Source organism: Aethalodelphis obliquidens, unplaced genomic scaffold (assembly GCF_003676395.1).
Source record: "Aethalodelphis obliquidens isolate GAN/ISIS:26980383/991018 unplaced genomic scaffold, ASM367639v1 scaffold19, whole genome shotgun sequence".
NCBI classification, from domain to species: domain Eukaryota; kingdom Metazoa; phylum Chordata; class Mammalia; order Artiodactyla; family Delphinidae; genus Aethalodelphis; species Aethalodelphis obliquidens.
Window position 1 is genome coordinate 4,442,901 of NW_020837963.1, and position 16,417 is coordinate 4,459,317.

The 16,417-nt window shown below is 43.4% G+C and overlaps 2 protein-coding genes across 6 annotated transcripts in view; one reads left to right on the forward strand and one right to left on the reverse strand.

Moving 5' to 3' along the window:
- Positions 1 to 7,481, reverse strand: part of SMAD2 (SMAD family member 2) — a 100,254-nt gene extending 92,773 nt beyond the window's left edge. For 2 of the 5 annotated variants that reach the window (XM_027118453.1, XM_027118449.1), the window contains exons 1-2: positions 7,369 to 7,481; positions 6,959 to 7,042 (exon numbers count right to left, since the gene is read on the reverse strand). The gene's annotated coding sequence lies outside the window, so the exon portion shown is untranslated. Of the gene's footprint in view, positions 1 to 6,958; positions 7,043 to 7,313 lie in introns of all 5 variants that reach the window. The other 3 variants (XM_027118450.1, XM_027118451.1, XM_027118452.1) reach the window with 3 other exon arrangements.
- LOC113626692 (proline-rich protein HaeIII subfamily 1-like) lies at positions 851 to 13,732 on the forward strand. Its single transcript, XM_027118390.1, has 6 exons — positions 851 to 907; positions 6,609 to 6,877; positions 7,050 to 7,834; positions 8,030 to 8,166; positions 8,587 to 8,744; positions 10,444 to 13,732. Exons 1-5 carry the CDS (start codon positions 851 to 853, stop codon positions 8,611 to 8,613), a joined length of 1,275 nt encoding a protein of 424 aa, XP_026974191.1. The 3' UTR covers positions 8,614 to 8,744; positions 10,444 to 13,732.
- The last annotated feature ends 2,685 nt before the right edge of the window (positions 13,733 to 16,417 follow it).

The following is a 16,417-nucleotide window of genomic DNA, read 5'->3' on the forward strand; positions in this document are numbered from 1 at the left end:
CCCAGATTTCTCAATTCTCACTGTAACTATGCTTTTTTCCCAAAGTTGTACGCTAGTAAGGAAAGACACTGCCAACTGGAAACCTAAGTTGGCCCCATGGAGAGCGATGGGTAATGTGCCTTTTAAAAGCAAAGAGAAAACATTCATGTGTTCAGTTTTATGGACTGTTAAAACGTAATGTTAGAGCTTGAATTTAACCCTAAAAGCAGGTCATTACTTCAGTGAAAGTCCCCATTATATGGGGACTGCTGTGTAAAGAGACTCTATCTGTTCTTTACTTGAGTTACATTCCTTTCACCTTTAATGAGTTGTGTGGAATCCATAGGTCTATATTCAGCTTGTAAACATAAAACTACATACTAGTTTATCATCCCTGGACTGTGAAAAAGGATCCAACTATTAAGAGACTACACAAGCCCAGACTCAAATCAGCACAAATATTCAGTACTCCAATCTCCCTTCAAACTCCCAGAGTCTGTATTGACCTTCTGCTGAAGCAACAAATTACACCCACATCAACTGGGTACAAGTCCTCAGGGTGTAAAAGTGCAGTTAAAGCAAAGGCTAGAGTAGCACTGCCCAACACAACTTTCTATTAAATTAAAATTAATTAAAATTAAATTCAACATTCACTTCCTCAGTCACAGAAGCCATATTTCAAGTGCTAAATAGCCACATGTGGCTGGTGTCCACTATATTGAATGGTGTGGGTCTACAGAAAGTTTCTTCTCTACGATCTACTACTCCTCTAGAGCTTCAAAGGCTTCCTGGGGGCCAAAGAATGAGAGGAAAACTGAGCAGGCAGGGCTTCAGCAACTGTCACTTCCCTTACATTTTGAGATTCTGCATAATGCTGTTGCTGTTGCTGGTAGGAGCCTTCTCTCTGGTTGCTGTTGTGTGCGTAAAGGTATGTGTGTGCATTAGGTTTGAAAACTAGTTTAGAGCAAATATGGCCAACGCACAAACCTCAGGCAAAAGCGGAACCCTCCTGATACTTAAAACATTTTATAAAGAAAAGTTTAATTGGCAGGCTTACATGAACTACAGCCTAACCACCTGTCTACAAAGTAAAAGGTTGGTCTAAACATGAAAAATTTGCATTCACTGCCATAGATAGAGCGCCTCTAGTCAACAAAAAAGTTTCCATAGTTCATTCAAATCAAGGAAGAAAGCCCATGGGCCCAGCTTCCGTTGCACCATTCATCAGGAGTTTATTCTGTGAACTTTGAAAACCAGATTCACCTCCCCACATTTTATAATGAAGGATGATTAAGACGGAGCATTTCCTTAATATTTGCAAGTCCATAACCATTATCCCGTTATAGAATTTTTGGAAAAGCTGAAGTAGCATATGCAAATGTACTTTATCTTCAACGGGCAAACTACAAGATCACAGATTTACTATGCTACTTCCTCAGATCGAGTTTCTGAACTGAAAGACTCAAGGTAATAAATCTGATGAACTTCCAGTGGCTCCTCCCAGTTATTCTTCAGCCATTAAACCTGAAGCTATGCCCTCCCGCCGAAAGAGAAGGGAGGTCACAGTAGGGCACTACAGGTTTTCAGATGCAAACTGGACATGTGTGCTGAACAGATCAAAACTAAAGTCTGCACTCACTTTCCACTGTTCTAGTCTTGAGGCCAAAGTAATTCTGAGATTTTGAAAATTACAGAACTATCTGGAAGAATTTGTGACAAGTTGACAGTAAACTCACAAATTTTAATGAGAATGAATCACTTCAGGACTTATTTTCTTAAAAGCACAAACTTAAAGATCTAAATTATCAGGCATCTGTCCTGTCAGTGTGGCTCACTTATATCTAAGAGGAACGCGTACACACTCTAGAATGTAAGGCACATATGTGAGCCACAACTACCTTAACTACCTTAATATTTCTGGTTAACTAGCCAAACCAGAGGCAGGGTCTAAATCCATCTGGCTTGGCAAAATTACATTCTCCCTACATGAAATTACTGAAATTGAAGCTCAGAGCTATCCTTGAGATGTCTACCTATAATCAGCATTGAAATATGTCCTAATTGAACACATCACAATTATATCAACCTGGAGTAATGATCAAAATTGATCAGAGAGGGCTTCCCTGGTGGGGCAATGGTTAAGAATCCACCTGCCAATATAGGGGACACGGTGAAGTTCAAGTCCTGGTCTGGGAAGATCCTACATGCCGCGGAGCAACTAAGCCCGTGTGCCACAACTACTGAGCCTGCGCTCTAGAGCCTGCGAGTCACAACTACTGAGCCCACATGCTGCCAACTACTGAAGCCCACGCGCCTAGAGCCAGTGCTCCGCAACAAGAGAAGCCACCACAATGAGAAGCCCGCACACCGCAACGAAGAGTAGCCCCTGCTCGCTGCAACTAGAGAAAGCCCATGCGCAGCAAAGAAGACCCAACACAGCCAAAAATAAATAAAATGGAATAAATTTAAAAAATTGATCAGAGATAAGCAATAAGCCTCAAACTGTGCATTTTTAAACAAAAAAGGCTGGATAACTTTTGTACTACTGGTTTAAAAACAAAAGACCCTTTTCTTTTTTCCAAATAGCTAAGGCTATAAATTACAAGGTCACCAATTAATATTTGATGGAGTAGATGGTTTAGAAAGTAACCCTGAGATAGGAAAGATGAGGATCAAAAAAAATTACCAAGGCTAATATTGGAAAGAAGTCACATAAAAGAAGCATGAAGCCCCCAACAGACAGACTAGCCAACTGTCCACACTTGTTCAGTCCTAGAAATCTCTAGCATACTTTATCCTAAAACCTGAGTGAAAAGTTGTACACGACACCCCTGCAGACTGACAAAAAAATGACTTACTCCGAAGAAAAGGTGTGGCCTGGGGTGCAACACCATTTAGATCACCTTTCTTTACTAATGGCCTAGCATGAAAGATTTTTCAGTCTGGAATCAAGGCACTCTGAATGGCAAAACAAATGAAAAGCACCTTGGTCAGAGCAGGTACTTTGGATCTGTCATAAGTCATTAGAACCATGTTCTACCCCTTTAAGAACATTTGTTAATCATCCCGAATGACAATCTAAAGTATATTATGTAGATTACCGCTCTCTTTAAATAGATTTTCCCAAATATGATTTAATCTAATCGATGAACTTTCATTACTATGTTTTCAGGTCTGGTCCTGCACTGAATGGTTCCAGACATGCTAGTTAGGCTCTGAGTATTCGTTTTTTGTGTCTTGTAGATTATCTCCATTATCCTCACCAGTCTGTTATCTGTTTTTCCTTAAAATAGACAGTAGGCTAACAGTTCCCCATCCTCCTACCCCACCCCTCACTAGACTCCCCTCAACCTCCCACATGACCCACAATCTACTTGTCTCTAATCTACTATGGGTTTAGAAGCAAGATAACTTTGCTTGTTAGAAACATTTGAAATAAATGCCAACAGGTTCTAATTAAGGGTCACAATCTCTCTCCTATGACTAGAACTGAAAGGTATGGACTAGGACAATTTGCCTACCTTAGACCTTTTCGCTAAGTGTCTGTTTCTCAAATGTATTTTATAATAGATCAAGGAGAAGAGTGTAGGAAAATCATCTGAATTAGAAAACAAGTGAAAGCTACAACCAGAAGAGAACAAAGGTCTTCTGAGAAGACCCTTAGTCTGAGGCACTGTGCTTAGGTATCTTCATCACAATCATTTACTCTTTGTATGTAATAACCTTAAGAGGAAGGTGTTATTACCTCCATTTTCAATCAGAAAACCAAGGCTCAGGAGTTAAGTAATTTGCCCAATACAGTGACTGAGAAACTGACTATACGCCTAGGTCTCTCTGACGCCAAAACCCAGGGCCTTTCCATTACACAAGATTGCAGCCCAATCCTTTTTCTCGGTTTAGCTAATTGTTTTTATACTTTATTTCTGATACTTTCATTAGAACCTGACCGATTCAGGTTTGCTTTCTTTCCCTAACCGGTTTCTATAAAAGGCAATGGATAATCAAACTAAGGCCAAATTAGGCTTAGCTCTACAAGTGTTCACCTGCTCAGCAACAAATATACTTCTGAAAGACTAGTCATATCTTCAATTTGTAGAGATTGTGCAAAAATGGTGACAAGTTCCCCCACCCCCAAAAAATACACTACCTATTCCCGGTGACAATATGAGTTAACACGTGACACCTTCCCTAGTGCTGTCCTCTAAACTCAAAAGAAAGCCGTGCAAGCATACGTTAGGAATTGGCTCAGTCCTGAATTTGTACATTAACATGATCTTCCTACTCTAAACACTGGAGGACAGGACAAGGAGATATGAAGATTTTCCACTTTTCTAATCCCATCAAGGAACAGGGATACACTTGTTCCCTGTTACTTCACTGCCTAGTTCAGGGCCTGACACACAGCAAAAGGCTGTTTTACTGTTTAATAAATGAATAAATGTTACCTGTTCAATAAATACAAGTTAGTTGTTGAATAAATGCATAACCTCTCCTGAACTGGTTTTGAAATCTTTTTATTTCACATTTTCTGACATACCTTTACAATGCAATACTTACAATCTTTCCTCTTACAGATAAAAATGGCTCCTCTACTCCCATCAAAAGACATGCCCCCCGCCATCCTCTAAAAATGACTCTTGTCCCAAGAATAAGAATGAGACTCCATCTGCCAGACTGCACTAAATACGACTTTTATATGCATTACAAAAACACCTGTGTAAAAAAGCTGCTACAAAACGAGAAGTCCTAAAGTACAAAGCCAACAAAATCAAAACCAAACAAGAATAAGGAGTGCTTTCACACCTTTAGAAAAGCCAAAGCTGAAAATATTTGCAAAATGTAAAAATTCAATAGGTCTTTGATCAGCAGGTTATGTAACTAAACTATTTTTCACTCACGGATTTTCCCCCAATGTGAAGTAACAAACTTTTAGCAACATGTCTGTAATATTTACAATATGAAAATGAAAAGGGGACCTTTTGCCATCTTGAAGTAGAAACAACCTTTGTTCTTACTAAAGAGAATTTCTGCTGAAATATACAAAACTATCCCCAAATTCCTACTTAAGAGTTAAAGCACACACCAAGCCTGACAAGCCACAAACAACAGGAAATTACTCTGCACAGTTCCTTACAAGATTCTTATTTCATGAACCTTACAGATTGTGTGTGTAGAGATCTGACCATTTATGACTAGGCACAGGTTAACTTACAGCCTTGAAAAACCAAACTTTGTTGAACTCCTATAATGTGAAATCACTGTACAAGGTAAGAACGGAGTATAAAAACCAAGTTCTAACAGCAATTTCTTACTAAAACAAGTCCAGAAATGGATGTTACCAATCACATTACATTAATTAAAACAGACCAATGAACTACTTTAAACTCAATTTTAACATTAAGAGTGTAAGTGGGTAATCACCTTAGATATGCCCATAGACTTGAACTATTCTTACTTACTACCACAGCTAATTTTATGGCAAAAAAAAAAAAAAAAAACACTAAGGAACTTTAAAAATAAAATCAGTGTTACTTCCTGAATTTAATATAAATGTTTTCTAAATGACCTTTTGGTGGAGAAAATTCTATCAATACCCTGTATGGTTTTTTAAGGCAAATGAAAAAAAAATCCTCCAACCATGATACATTTATGAAATCCATTTTACATTATTTCTCCCATCTCTGTGTATATTTGCTTCACTTATTTATTCACATCAAAACTTACCAAATTTAATTTAATTATTTACCTTACACATGTATGTGAGAAAAACTTTTTTTTAAAGGGTATCAAAACTAGAAAATTAGCTAATGTATTTTCAGAATAATAGAAAATGTATTATCTTACTAGTCTCAAGGAAATCACCCTTACAATCAGTGGTGAAGGTTCAATTCACATGAAATCAGAAGAAAAGGAACTAATCATTCAGAATTCTGGAAATTAATTCAAATTTCAGGGACCATTTTTGGAAAAATGGAGTTTGCGTGATCACTTGTTTATTTATTAATTACTTGCGTCGTTTTAAAAGTTTAAAACACCAAAATTTAGGATACTCCAAACTGTAACAAACATGCCAGGACTTAGATGGAAAATGCTACTTCATTTTCGTTTTACCTGGAAATTTTTTTCTTTTTAAATAAAGGTTTAGTTGACAACAAACCGGTAGTATTTAGCTTTTAAAGGGTCAGGAGAAAGAAATAACAAAACTAACCTAAGTACTGTCTTTCTTTTGTTTAGGATCAAAAGGAAACCATAACCACAAAACGGTTAAGTAAGTAAAAGACGAAAGTACTCAACCCAAGGGCAGTATCCCCCAGGAGAGAACAAAACAAAGTTGCAGATTTGAAAACCAAGTTTGAAATACGTGAAATCAATCAGCGTGCTCTCTAAAGGCGTGTGATAAAAACAAATAGGCTCCGCTCACAGAGCAACTTTCACAAGCGAGTAGAGAAGGATCTGGACAGAGTATCAGCCGTGTGCGTGTTTGTGTGAGAGCACACACAAGCGATTCTGAACCCCGAGACCAGAATGGTTAACAAAGGTTACAGCACCAAAAAAAAAAAAAAAAAAAAAAAGTGGAAGCAAAGTATCGCACGCTCCTAACTCGGCTTCCCAACAACTCCCGAAACCAGAGCTCCGTCCCTCCGGGCTTTGCAAATCACAACCACAAACTACCGAGTGTGTTCGCGGCGCAGGGGACAGGCCACAGCCGGCCCCCGCCCCGGGCAGCGGGCGGGCGGCAGCTCCGAGCGCCAACCCCTTCCCTCCAGCTGCCGACCCCGTCCCTCCGGCTGCCGGCCCCGTCCCTCCGGCTGCCCCGCCCTGCGCTCCCGCACCCCGAGGGCCCGGCGCCCCGCGGCCCCGACCTCGCCACACCCCAGCCCCCGGCCCCCGAGGCCAGGTGACGCGGCGAGCCTCACCGACCCGAGCCCCACATTGACACACCCCAGCCCCATGGGCCCGCCGGGCGCCGCGGCGTTACCTGCACCGAGGCTCCGGGTCCCGCCCCGTCAGAGCCGGGGGTCCGGGACCTTTTGTTCCTTCCTCTTCCGAATGGGATGAGGGGCTGGGAGGGGAGAGGGGAATGGGCGATTGGAGGCAGGACTGAAATCACTCTCGCGGCCGCCCGGCCACCCGCCCCGCCCCCCAGCCGGAGCCCGGCAGTCGACCCCGGCGCGCGAGGAGGGGGCGCGGGCCCGGACGCCGCCCGCGGGAAGGAGGGGGTGGGGACGCGCGTCCCGCCACCGCCCCTCCTCCCCTCGGGCGCGCGCCCGCCTCGCCCCCACCCCGGGCGGCCGGGACGGCCGAGTCCTCCCCCGCTGCGCCCGCCGGCCCACCTCCGCTTCCGCCCTGCGCCCTCCGCTGCCGGCCGCAGCGGCGCGGCGCACCCACCTCCGGGCGGCTCGCTCGGCGCTCGCTGGCTGCTGGCTGGGAGCTGCTCCTCCGCCGCCGCGGCCGAGCGGTAGACCCGCCTCCCACCCCGGGCCGCGAGCCCCGCCGATTCGCCGGCGCAGCCCCGGGGCTGGCACCCTGCCGCCCGCTGATTGGCGCCCCCGGCCGCCCGTTAGGGCGCGAGGCACGCCGGCCGAGCGCAGCGCTCGGCGCGTACGGAAGAACGGAGGAGGAAAAGAAGGAGGCCGAGCGCCCGGGAAAGGCCGGGGCGCGAGCGGGGCTCAGAGAGTCGCGGGCCACTACCTCCCCACCTCCTTTCCCTTCGGCCGCCCCGCCCCCCCGGCCGGACCGGCGGCGCGTGCAGCCAATCAGCGCACGGGGTGCTCGGGGTGTGAGCCGCGCGTCGGGGGCCTCGAATCGGAAGGGAGACGTCGCTCGCTGATTGGTCCCGCCTCCCCCGTAGAGCGTGAGGCGAGGCGTGGCCGGCGGGGCGGTGGAGGAGTGGGCAGGGTGTGATGCCCGCGGTTTCGGTTGGCTTAGTCTCCTGCGCGGTCCCACGAGAGGCTCTGGGAAGGGGAGGGGAAGGCACGTAACCTGCTGCGCTAACGACCACCCGTCCCTCACTACCTCGGCCCTGACCTCCCTCCCGGTCTCTCGCCAGCGCCACTGGGTGGGGCCTGTCGGGGGCCGCCTGGCCCACCTTCAGTAGTCAAGCCGGGAGTGGATACGTGCTCATCCCCGGGGAAGCCCAGAGGACGGGACGAGCCACGGGCAGAAGAGGTTTCTGCAGAAGCTCGGGTACCGGACCCGCTCTGGGCGCGCCCTTCTGCGAATGAGTGGGCGGGGCCCTCGTGGTGGTAAACGGGGGCGGGGTCCGAGATGTAAATAAGCCCAGGGCTGAGATCTTTTCTGGGATGTAGGGCCAGGGAAAGGGGATGCCAGGTATTTTTCTTTAACCGGAACCGTCGTTCTGTCTTCGTTAAAAATGGTGCTAGTAATGCATGCTCTGAATGGTCTTGTGAAGTCTAGAACATAAGTGCCTGGCACGATGCCCCTCAATTGCTGAGTTATCTTCCCTTCCCCTTCATTTCTGCACTGTTCAGGCGCTGTTAGGCCCCATCCTCGCTCATCTGCACGACAAGCCGCTAAGCCGCTGGCTTCGCAAAGCTAGTGGAGTCATAACCCCAATCGGGTAACTTTGTCACTTTTACCTTACAGACACCCGAGCCTCTGCCGAAATATTGAACCCAACCAGTCACATCAAGCATTTATTAAGCACCTACTGTGTTAGGCAGAGAGCACCGTAGAACTGAAGGTGAAAAGAAACTTAGATCTCAAATCAGTAAGCAGGAAGTACCAAGTGACCACTTCAAACAGTAAGACTTCTTGAAATATATTTTTTTCTGAAGTGAAGGCTTCCCTGAGGAGGGTACCTTCAGTTGAATGTGGAGAGATACTTGGTCATCCTCTGAGTCTTACAGGTTTTCCAAATATCCTTTAAAAATCTCCTGCATTTCCTCCATCTCTCTCCTCAAACATGGAAGTACTTTTCTCATCGAAAGTTTGTGATGAAGAGCATGCTCCAAATATGTGACCTTTGGCAAGTGAAACTCACCTGCAATGATAGCTACTTAAATATAGTTGAGTGATGATTAAATAAAGTAATAATTATGAAAGTGACTAGCACAGGGCTAAGTTAAAAGAAAACCAATAATCATTATCCTTTCTTCCCTTCTGTTGCCTGCAACACATATGCTAAGATGAACCCATTCAGCAGAAATTCTACCTTCAAAAGTTTACCCCCAGGGTGGTGTCTCCCATTGTCAGTTTAGAGGCAGCTCTACTCACCCCTTTTTAAAAACAGCTTGCGAAGGGGATCTAGGAAGCCAATCGGTGGAGCTGTTCCACATCCTAATACTTCTCTTTCCGCTTCCCAGAGCCACCAGGGAGGATGTTCTAGGGCAAAGGCTATTCGATTTAGAAGTAGGAGGGCTGTTTATGGTTTTTGGTCCTTCTCCCTACTAACACAGCCAACAGTTTTTATATGAAATGGCCTATAAAAAGCTACCCTGGGTCACACAAGTATTTTCTCCTATGTGACCAGGGTGTGCATTTGGCTGTCTATGTGGGTGAATAGAAATAGAAACAGAAGCAGATCTGGCTGGAATTCCAGAAGAATCTGCTCCCAGTACAGGAGTTAGGTACTTTGAGGGGCACATTAATTCAATGGATAATATGCTTGAGGTCTAAGACCATCTCTCCAAAGTGTCAGACTTTGGATCCCTAACTCTTTCATTTAGGAAGCCTTCCAGGATTTGTAGGATTGAGGAAAGGGGAGGAGGGGCAATCTGGCTACCAATGCAGTCCCCAAAAGGCTTAGAAAAGGAGCATCCCTTCTCAGCTAGAAATGCATCTAAGCCAAAGTGGGTCAAGATAGAAACTGAAGGCAGATGGAGCAGAGATTGCCGTGGCAACAATCAACTTGGAAATCCACTAGGGTATCTCAAGACCTATCAGTAGGTCCCTATTGTATAAATTATATTGAGTAAGTCTTATGTTTATATGGATAGACACCTTGTTTAACCTTTTGTTGTGCATGATACTGAAAAATCAAATCAAAATCAATTCAGAATCTATTTAAAAGTAGTAAAATGTACTGGAAATACATATAAGGAAAATGGTAATGGTGGTTGCTTCTAGAAAGAGAACCTTGAAGTCATGAGTGGAAAACTTAAATTTTATCATTAATTCTTCTGTAGAGTTTTAAAGAAGATATATATGTGTATTTATATATACACACACATATATATGTACGTATATATATATCTATATATATATATCCATGTATTGATTTTTCAAAAGCTAGAACTCATATTCAAAAGCTAGAACTCTGCTAAATTTGTAAAGCTTTTCCTGGTTACTCCAGCCCAGAGGATATCACTCACCTATAAATTTTCTCTCATGGTCAGAATGATTTACATACCATGACTTTGCTTCGAGTAATGTCTTGATCTGTTAGTTTAGTCTTGAGCGGGTTTTTAACTTCTCATGTGAGTGTTTTGTCTCACCATTTAGATTGCAGATTCCTGAAGGACAAGGACGGCAAGCATCTTGCTCTCAGTTGTTTCCCCACAACCTAAGATAAAAAATACCACGTAATTGAAGAAGTGTGAAATACAGCATTTGTATGGCAGAAAAAGGCTGTATGTGTGTCAAAGGTCTGCAAGCATTCTACGTAGCTTTGCCCCATCCTTCCAGTTTGTAGTTACCCTCAGTACAACTATTGAGTATCTTGTCAACATCCAATCTCTATATATGCTCATCCTCGTGGAACTAAGTTGCAGTGAGTATTACTACATCTTAAAGAAGGATCCAGTTATTTGCAACTGATTAAATGAGATAACCTAAGTACAAAATGTAAAGAACAAATGTATGGGGTTACTTTTGTTGTAAATGAAGAAATCCAACACAGCTGGATTTTTATCTCAATACAATGAAATTTGATATTTTAAATGAACTTATGTTGAAGATGTGTCCACCTGCCTCTACACACACACACACACACACACACACACACACACACACACACAGAGTCCTCATTCACATGGTAATTTTTATTAAGATAAAAAATATTTAATATCTGATGGGAAATGCTGGAGACAAGAATATAGCATATACAAGAAAAAAATTAACTTCAGCAAATATTTATCAGGTATCTGTTATGTGCCTATCATAAAAGCATTGGTTTTTCATGGTGGAAAGTCCTCATTCCATGGCCAAAATCACTCAAGAAAATAAAACGTACAAATAGGTTTTTTAGTTTAAAGGTAATGACATTGGGAGAGAAGCTGGCTCTGGTTGAGAGAAAAACATTTGGAGAAAACAAATTATATTTCTCATCGTTCTCCAGGCATCTGATAATTAATATTATATTTCTTTTCTGTACATTTAAAAGCATAAAGAATTACTGGATAATTTATCATTGGATAGTTAATCCAATGATTGTTCAAATACTACTTGGAAAATTATGCAGTGCAATGAGCACTCCCATAAAGGCATTTAAATGGTATCTGAGATCTCCATATTTTGGAAAAAACTAAACAGGGGCCAATGTCTAAACCCTGGAAGAACAATGGACAAATTATTCAAAGTTCTATTGTGAGAGGGATAACTTGGTAGTCAGATGTCAACAATAGGGCCTTATGCCTTGATTATAATTGTCTGTGTGTGACAATATTGACTGAGCCAGGCGGCTGCTAGGCAGGATAAGTGTATGAAGGTATAATACTCTTAGAAAATTTCAACCTTATTAGCATAATTGCTCTGATGAAGACTGAAGAGCTTATTTAACATAACTGACTAGAGTAGACAATAGATGCATAATCAGTGTCCTAATGATTGAATTAATGAGCCCCAATTGTTTGTCCTTACTGTAAGGAGTCCTCAGCTATGAAAAAGACATTTTGCTGAAAGAGTCTGACAATTGTGTTAGCTGATGAGTGGCCAGAATGTAATTAATGATGTGAGAGAGACAATTACTACTGGGTTCTAAAGACTGCAATTGTGACTTTCAAGGGGTGAATTACATAGCTACATAGAAGTTTCATATCAGCTCCTCCTTGCCTTCATACAGTAATGGAGCCTGATCAATGCTCTTATTTTGCAGCTAAAGAAACCGAGGCCCAGGCTTTTCCAGAGACCCATGACCACTTTGTGTCAGGGGTTATACACATAGTGTCTTACCTTTCCTGCTCTGATACTGCCCACTGACTCTTTGACCTGTCCCTGATCTACAGCCTCACCTATGCCTTTGCTACTCTCTTCAATCTCCCTTTTACCTTCTATGCATATGTCCAGACCAACTATTTCACAGCTAAAATGGGGCAAATTTCCTCTCTCCACCTAAACCCCAACACTAGACAAATATGTCTATCTCCACATCTATTCTCCCAGGCACCTCCTGTGGAAGACCTGCTCCTCCTTCTGGAAGAGGCTTTTTCGTCTACCTATTCTCTGTTCCCTTGACCACCCAGTCTAGATTAGAACCACCCGCTCCACACACGCATTCCAGTCACACTATCATATCACCTTTTAAAAGTTTTCTTTAAAACTCTTTATCATTATCTAGAATTATCATGTCCACTATTTCTGTACTGTGACTTATTATTTGTCACTTCTCCCTGCTGAATGTAAGCTCTTTAAGAGCAGGAAACATGTCTGTTTTGTTCACCAGAATATTCCTACTGAAGCATGTCTATTTTGTCCACCATATTATCCCTACTTCAAGCATACCTGGAGGCACTCAATACATATTTTTGAATGGATCGATAATTTTCCCTCAAGCTCAAAGCATGTGAAAAATAAACTCATCATCTTCTGTTTTCCTTTCTGGGTGTGTTTTAGCCCAGTTCCCTAGAAAACAGACCCTGATGCAAGGATGCTGGTCCTTTCTTTAGGAGATATTATCCCAGGGCAGGAACAGGGAAAAGGCAAGGAAGAATGGAGAGCTATGCACAGGGATGCATTACTGTGCTGAACACTGCTTCATGGAAAGACTTGAGGAGATACAGCCAATCTCTTGACAGCTGCAACCACTTGGCCAGACAGACAATATGGAGGACTCATGCCTTGGAACATTCAAGGAAGAGAGGAATTTTATCTTTGTCTCCTGTCTCTTTGTCATTGGTCAAAGCTTGTCCCACAGGGAGCTAACTTTCCCATACTTCCCAGTTGTGTTATCCATATTCTTTGATAGTCACTCAGAAAGCAGGTCCCTGCCCTGGAGTTCAGAAGTGGTGGGAAGAGACTGTTGGTATGTGGCTGGTCATCCTTGGGCTGTCAAACCACAAGGGACTTAACTAAGTCGCTCATGGTGGCAGCTGAGACAGGAGCAAGAGGCCCAAAAAGCCTGAGAAGACACATAAACGGGGCCTAATGTAGAGTACTTGTTACCACAACAATGGTAGGAACAGGTCTGTTTGATTCGCTGCATTGTATCAGCACCTCCCACAATAAGTGATGATTACATGTTTGTTGAAGGAACGCATGCATAAATGGCATCACCATCTCTTGATTTACTTAAGCCAAAATCTTGGAGTCATCTGTGATCTTCCTTCTTAATTCCTATATTGAGGACAAAGATTCCTCTACCTCCTTAATATATCTCAGATCTAATTCCTCTTGTTCAAGCTCACTGCCTTGATTCATAACTTTAGCATCTTTCATTGTAATGCTTGCTATAGCTCCTTAATTGGTCTTCCCGTCTCTGGTATTCCTCTCCTCCAATTCTTTCTCTTTCCTGGCAGAATTTTCTAAAAATTATAGTGTGTTTTCTTTTCTTTTTTCTTTTTTTTTGTGGTATGCGGGCCTCTCACTGTTGTGGCCTCTCCTGTTGCGGAGCACAGGCTCCGGACGCGCAGGCTCAGCGGCCATGGCTCACGGGCCCAGCCGCTCCGCGGCATGTGGGATCTTCCCGGACCGGGGCACGAACCCGTGTCCCCTGCATCGGCAGGCGGACTCTCAACCACTGCGCCACCAGGGAAGCCCTATAGTGTGTTTTCTGAATGCAAATCTGATTATGTCACTATGTTGATTAAACTGATAGTTTGTTTAAAAGGATCGAATCAAGACTCTTTAGCGTAACCCAAAAGATCCTTCACAATCTGTCCTAGGCTAGTCTCTTTAGCTTTACACCTCACCACTCCCCACCTTGTCCTTATATCCCAGCCAGACTGAAATCCTGGCGTTTTTCCCAATACACCATGCTCTCCCATTCCTCAGTGCCTATGCTGTGCTCTTTGTTCTGCCTGGAATACATTTGTGCCTGAGGAACCTCTACTCATACTTCAAAACGCTGTTTCCAGGTAGCTGCCTTCATCCACTGATCAATCCATCCCCCACCCACTCACCCATGCAAGATTCATTGTAACTTTCAAGTTTCTTAGTTGCAAGCAGCAGAAGAAACTGACATTGCTGACTTAAGGAGAGAGGCAGTTTGTGAAAGGGTATTGGGTGGCTGACAAAATTGCTGGGAAGTCTGCAGAAACAGGCTCCGACAGTAAGCAAGAGCAAGGAAGTCTGGGCAGCAGCTAGGATCACAACCAACATCACAGCACAACACATTGAAGGAGGTGACCACCACCGTTCAAAACAGGATACCTCAGCTTACACTTCCAGTTCAGTAGCACTGGACACAGGTACCATCCACCATTGGCACTCCCAGCGCTATTGCTCCTGGAAACCAGATGTCACTGCAGTGGCTGTTATTGCCCCCAGAATGGATTCTCCACCAAACCTACTTTGTTTTACTAGGGCTCCCTCTTTGAAGCCTGTGGCGGATCCATTAGGTTTACTAAGCTTAACATACGTTCCTTGCTCGAATTGCAGGCAGGTCTGGGAAAGTAAGGAGCTGACATTTTTTGAGACCTATATTGTTAATGGGATCTGCTTCACCCCAATAATCATTAGATTACCCCCCAGAAAGGAAAGGAGGTCAGATTTTGGGAAACCCCAAATGACAAATGTTCTCAAATTCGCTCAACAAATAAATTGGCATCTGCCCGTACTGGATTCTCTTTGAGGCACTAAGGATACAAAATTGACTGAGGTGCCTATACCCACTGGGATGTATAGTCAAAAAGACAAAAAATAACAAGTGTTGGCAAAGATGTAGATAAATTGATGGGAGGAATGTAAAATAGTGGACTTTGGAAAACAGTCTGGCAGTTCCTCAAAAGATTAAACAGAGTAACTATATGACCCAACAATTCCACTCCTAGGTGTATACCCAAGGGAAATGGCATCATATACTCACTTAAAAACATACACAATTGTTCATAGCAGCGTTATTCATAAGAGCCAAAAAGTGGAAACAAAGACCTGTCAACTGATGAATGGACAAAGTGTGGCATACCCATGCAATGGAATATTATTTGGCCATGAAAAGTAATGAACCACATGGATGAACCTTGAAAGCATTATGCTAAGTGAAAGAAGCCAGTCACAAGGGGTCACATACTCTATGATTCCATCTATATGAAACATCCAGCATAGGCAAATCTGAAAGGATAGAGAGTAGATTAGTGGTTGGCTAAGTCTGAGAGCCGAGGTGGATAGGATAGGGACTAACTGCTAATGGGTACAGAGTTTCTTGCTGGAGTAACAAAATGTTCTAAAATAGATTATGATGTTGACTGTACAAATCTGTGAATATACTAAAAACTATTGAATTGTATCCTTTAAATGGATGAATTGTGTGGTGCGTCTCAATAAAGTTGTTTTTGAAAAAATGACTAAGATAGAAAAGGCTCTCTTTCCTCAAGGAGCTGAAATGCTTGTGGGACAGCAAACAAGCAGGAAACAATACAACTTACCGGTCAGCCTCTTCCTCACTCCTACGTCTTCTTTCTTTATTCCTCAGCAGGGAATAGATCCCCTCCTCCCTGTCACAGGACTTATTATATTTTTTATCCTCTTTCTCTGAAAAGTGAGATCCTTGAGGTAGGGTATGTGTCTTTGAACTTTAAGTCAACAGGGCTAGACGCAGTGCCTGGCATATAGTGGGCTTTTAATAATTGCTTGTTGAATGGTGAATAAATGACATAGCCAGGACTAGAATGAGGGTGTCCTAAGTCCCAGATCAGCACTCCTTCCAGTTACATTGGTGCCTGAAATGAAGACTCCCTAAATCGGACGGCCAGCCAGGAGAAGTCTACACAAAAACAATAGTGCTTTTGCAAGCTGTCAGTTTGCACGTACGCGTTTACCTTTTCCTCGGTACACGTAATTTTGCTCTTTTCTTCCTCATTATGCTTACAGCTTTCCCCCTTGAGTTCATCACGCTGTAGCAGTTTGGCTGGCATCTGTAGCATCATGTAGTTGTGACCCCTCCGCAGTGAATGGGGCTCCCTGGGTTATACACACAGGGGTTCAAAGGCCCAGGTTTTAGAGATTTGGTTTTTCACTTACCAGGAAGCACCAAGTAGAACTCTTACAAGTAACGGTTATTTAGAAAAATATTTTTTTACAGCCTACTCAGGTGTAACTTTGC

What these genes read in the sequence shown, in the direction of transcription:
- LOC113626692 (XM_027118390.1), top strand. Translation starts at nt 851, where the DNA reads ATGCTGTTGCTGTTGCTGGTAGGAGCCTTCTCTCTGGTTGCTGTTGTG. An exon ending in TTGCTGTTGTGTGCGTAAAG is followed by an intron (nt 908 to 6,608) that starts GTATGTGTGTGC and finishes TCCCGAAACCAG; the next exon opens with AGCTCCGTCCCTCCGGGCTT. An exon ending in CCCCCGGCCCCCGAGGCCAG is followed by an intron (nt 6,878 to 7,049) that starts GTGACGCGGCGA and finishes AGGGGCTGGGAG; the next exon opens with GGGAGAGGGGAATGGGCGAT.